Genomic DNA, 4,713 nt, shown 5'->3' on the forward strand with positions numbered 1-4,713 from the left:
TGGATACAGAACCATATTAAAAGTAAGCTTCTTAAACAATTACCTTTTGTTTCCTCTCCACATAAAAACAACTGTGTTGTTATGTAATGTTAGGATTGTTCTAATTTACACAACTGAACATTATCTTTTGTTCATCAGCTGAAAGCCATAACCATCAAAACAAATAGGAATGAAAAAATCTGACCTAATAAATATATATATATATATGTATTTTTTTGGTTGTTTTTTTGTTTGTTTTTGTTTTTTGGGGGGGATAGATTTATCAGATACAGCTGTTAATATAATCTAATAATATATTACATTTGTAGGGAATTGCAGTCTTTTTTTTTTCTTAAATTGTGAGGAAATAGTCAAATTAAAGTTCATTAGGAGTATAAAAAGTGTTAAAAAAATAAGAAATAAGCAGCAAATCTCCACATCTGATGAGCTAAAACTAAAATAATATATATTCTACACATATTGTAACCTTCATTTTTTAATCTTCAACACATTTGTTTGCATTATAAAAATTACCAACAACCTCTTCCAGTCAAACTAAAAATATTGTTCATAAAAATAACTTTACGCTTAGTAAATAGCTGTCAGGAAACAGATTAAAGTAATTTTGGAAACTCTGCCCAGATTTTGATCACACAGTTTAATTTGATCCAGTAACTTTATTAACTAAGCATGTTAGTTTGGGGGGGCCTTAAATATGAGATTTTCATCTCTTTGTGTTCATATTTTATTTTTGCCAGATACACAATTAAAAAAGGCACCTCCTCTCATGTGGAAGTTTACTTTTCAGTTTTGAGTTTAACCAAGAGAATGGGTTCTGTTATTATTTAGTTTAAAATGGCACGACTAAGACCAGGTTTCAACAAAATCCACACACTGAAAAAACATTCTAAAAATTAGTAAATATTTCTTAAAATAAGTGTATTTCCCCCTAAGTTGAGTAGGAAAATACAATGATCTGCCAATGGAATTAGCGTTTTTACCCTTAAAATAAGAAAATTAGATATTATGCACTTGAGATAAGAGACTGCAGTTGTTTTGTCTTATTCTAAATGTAAATTGTCTTATCCTATTGGCAAAGTGTCTCACATACCTGCTCAATTCAAGAAAAATGCACTTATTTCAAGAAAAAAAAAGTCTTACTTAGATATACATTTTTTGCAGTGTAATATTCATTTATATTTATACAACAGTTTAGCAAAAATATTTAAGATTCCTGATGTTGGCATCCTTAACCAAAAATTTGCATAAATTTAATCTCAGATCACCAGTAAGACCAAATAGATCTAGACTGAGCAGGATGGGATTAAACGGAGCTAAAATTAGAATCTGTTTCCAGTATTCGTGTTTTAAATATATTTTTAATTAATGTTTAAGTTTTATATTTCATTATCATTCTCCTCTGGAATTGTATAACTCATAATAAGTACCTAATGGTCAACATATCATGTTGATGATGAGAGCTGTTTTCCTCTGAATTACAATAAATAATGGCTAAAGTAGATGCTGAGACCTGTTCTCCCCCAGGCTTTATTGACGAACCGATCGCTGAACCTCCTGGTCAGAACATTGATCGAAATCTAAATCACTCATTGATTGGAAAACCGAGGAGAGCGGATGCTGAATACTGGCTACTTACAGCTTTTCTGGTGAAGGGATTTGCTGTTTTTCTGTTACAACAGAACTCTGACCATTTCCTCATGATTTATTGCAGGAAAAAAGGTCAGAAATGACATTTTCTGCACTACAATATAATTGAAAATTTCTTAGTCTTAAATTATTTCTGCACTTTCCTTGCTTAGCCTAGGGCAGAACGGTGAAAAAAAACAATTATTTGTTACTTTTGCAGCTGGTTTCTGAAATAAAAATCATGAGTTTAAAGCTCAATAAAGTTAGGATACATTTACCAGACAGAACAGTTTCATTTAAGATCTTTTCCAACACCATAACCCTTAAGCCTTGCTTCCACCTGTTGTAGCGACTGGTGAGAATGAACATGCCGATCGCTGATGACAACACAGTTCATTTCACCTCCACGCTGATGGCTCTGATCCGCACCGCCCTCGAGATCAAGCTGGCATCCGGTAAGGCTCAGAAATACAACATCTAGAGTTCCCTGCTGATTTATTAGCCATTCTGACAGGAAGGAGCTCTGCTGCTTATTTAATGTGATGTCTGTTCCAAGGTGTCCTGGCGCAGCGTTTGTGTGACGCTGACCTGAAGAGGGAAATCAACCGAGTGTGGCCAAACCTGCAGCAGAAGACTGTCGACCTGCTTGTGACGCCACATAAATGTGAGTCAGTTGGTGTTTGGGCTTTAAAAGCTGTGATTTCTCTGCTTTTTGGTCATGTTACCATCCTACAAGGTTCAGTTTAACAGATCGGTCCATTGACCAATGCATAAATTGCAAAATAACAAAACTTTGTAGTGATGTTAAGACTGAGTGCTTAAATAGTGTGTAGGTCTGTGCAATCTCTCAGAATACTGCACACTCTCTTCAAACAGAAAGCTCAGAAGAGGCCTTTCGAGGATCTGTTGGGGCCATGTTAATGTGCATTATGGTGCAGCTTGCAAATAAAAAAATATACAATTAACCAGCACAGTACCAATGGACTAACTTAAAGCTGGCCACCCTCTTCACACATTCCCATCTAGTGGCAGTAGGCAACCAGTCAGACCTCCTATTCCTGAGGTCAGCAATCTTTTCTTTGGTCATAGAGGTGCTAATGCCCATGTTTTTATTGGCACACTGCCCCACCAGCCTGGTGATCTTTTTTTTTTAATACTTTCTGCAAACCTAATTTATTTGCAAGTATATGTGGTTTATTGACATAGCTCAATTCTACACAAAGTCAGTTCTATCTAGTAATTCAGACATATAAAAATCTATCCTATTAATGAAATTATGCAGCAAAATGCTCAGTTTTTCGTTCAGACTGTTTTTTGTTTAGTTTTTGTAATCTAAGGTAACCGAAGCAGATTGAAACGAGTCAATAACTTGTAGCCATCACTCCCACTGGGCGAGCATCTAATGCAAATAGGATGAAGCCGAGCACAGTTAGTTGAAGCAGTAGCTCCTTCAGATGTTTTTTAGTAGAGAGACTAAGTTAAATAAAATAAACAGAGACATAGAGTATGTATCATCTTTGAAGAGAACACAAAGGTATTGAAGCAGTAGCTCAGCCGAGGGACAATGGGGCAGATTTAAATTCTACATGTACAAAAAGCAGGGAACGCAGGGTTATTAGTAGAGTTAAAAGCAGATAATAAATAATTGGAGACCAGAAAGGGGAAGTAGTCAGTACAGTATGTCCTCCGGCAGCCTAAGGCTCTAGCAGCATAGCTACAAAGATAGTAGTCTATCTCTACCTCAGTTTAGCAGAAACTAGAATCTTCTCTCTTATATTTTAGTCCATTTAACTATAAAGGTCCAGATAATGTTACAGTCAGTATGTCTCTAGTAAAAAAACTGGATTTTTAAACTTTGTGTGCTTCTTATTCTCCAGGATTTTCAATTTTCATCATGCCTTTTTTTTTATTAATATTTTTACTGATTATCTTGCTTTCATAAAGCAGTCTCCTAGTATGCTTTTCTAAGCTTTCTTTCAGAAGCAATATTTCAACACACACAAAAAAACACTTAACAGATTTAGTAGAGAGAGTTTTGCATAAATCTTGTTTTCTTGAAAAACAATTTATTTCTAACAATTTATTTCTATTCTCCATCCCTAAGTTGTACATTCTTGCTCCTCTTCCACCATCTAGTGGCTACAATAAGAAACTGCCTGACACTGTCCTCTTCCTCTCTGCAGATAATGAGCTGACAGTGGGAAAAGTCTACGCTGCTCACATGATCTTTGATTACTACAAACAGAATCGAGCAAAGAAACTCCAACAGCAGAACCCATCTGGGATCTCACAGGTATGGAGCTAAAGTGACCACAGCATAGCAAAAAAAAAAAGATTATAGAAAACAGTCAAAAGACTTTCTTCATTCAGGATAAAACTTTCCTCTTTCTGATCTATTACTCCAGAAAGAAAAAAAAAACCTTTTACTAAAAAACTCAAGCTGACACGTTTATGAAAAAAATTAATAATTGTCTTTGTGAAAAATGTATTATGAAAAATGTATCTTAAAATTTTCATGTGAGAAATTTATAGACTGCAAAAACAATCTAGAAATAATTAAAAATGTCTTGAATTAAATGTATTTAACTTTAATTTGAGTAGGTAAATAAGATGATCTGCCTATGAAATTAGCATTTTTACTCTTAAAACAAGATAATTAGATAATATGCTCTTGAAATAAGGCAATACAATAGTTTTTTTTCTTATTTTAAATGTAAATTGTCTTGATCCATTGACAAAGTGTCTCACTTAACTCCTAAATTTAAGAACGAATGCACCTAATTTAAGAAAAATTGACTTATCTAGATTTCGATTTTTTCAGTGTATGGTCTTTTTTTCCGCAGACATCAACAGTCATCTTCCATCAAATCTAAAAACGTAATTCCTCTTAAATAATCAAAAAAGCACACAGCTATTTAATGAACACATAACTTGGAAAATATTTAAAAACACACTCCATAAAGTCTACAATAATTGTATCCTGTTTATCATTATAGTTATTAATTACACTCACCGGCCAATTTATTAGGTACCCCATGCTAGTAACGGGTTGGACCCCCTTTTGCCTTCAGAACTGCCTCAATTCTT

At 34.0% G+C, this 4,713-nt stretch overlaps 1 protein-coding gene across 1 annotated transcript in view; it reads left to right on the forward strand.

The window, feature by feature from the left end:
- Positions 1 to 4,713, forward strand: part of LOC107083739 (probable voltage-dependent N-type calcium channel subunit alpha-1B) — a 270,890-nt gene that overhangs the window by 246,860 nt on the left and 19,317 nt on the right. Inside the window, exons 44-46 of the mRNA XM_015373178.1 lie at positions 1,976 to 2,081; positions 2,183 to 2,290; positions 3,810 to 3,919. Of these exons, the coding sequence (XP_015228664.1) occupies positions 1,976 to 2,081; positions 2,183 to 2,290; positions 3,810 to 3,919 (324 nt within the window). The remainder of the gene's footprint in view (positions 1 to 1,975; positions 2,082 to 2,182; positions 2,291 to 3,809; positions 3,920 to 4,713) is intronic.

Source organism: Cyprinodon variegatus, unplaced genomic scaffold (assembly GCF_000732505.1).
Source record: "Cyprinodon variegatus isolate N-32 unplaced genomic scaffold, C_variegatus-1.0 Scaffold82, whole genome shotgun sequence".
NCBI lineage: Eukaryota > Metazoa > Chordata > Actinopteri > Cyprinodontiformes > Cyprinodontidae > Cyprinodon > Cyprinodon variegatus.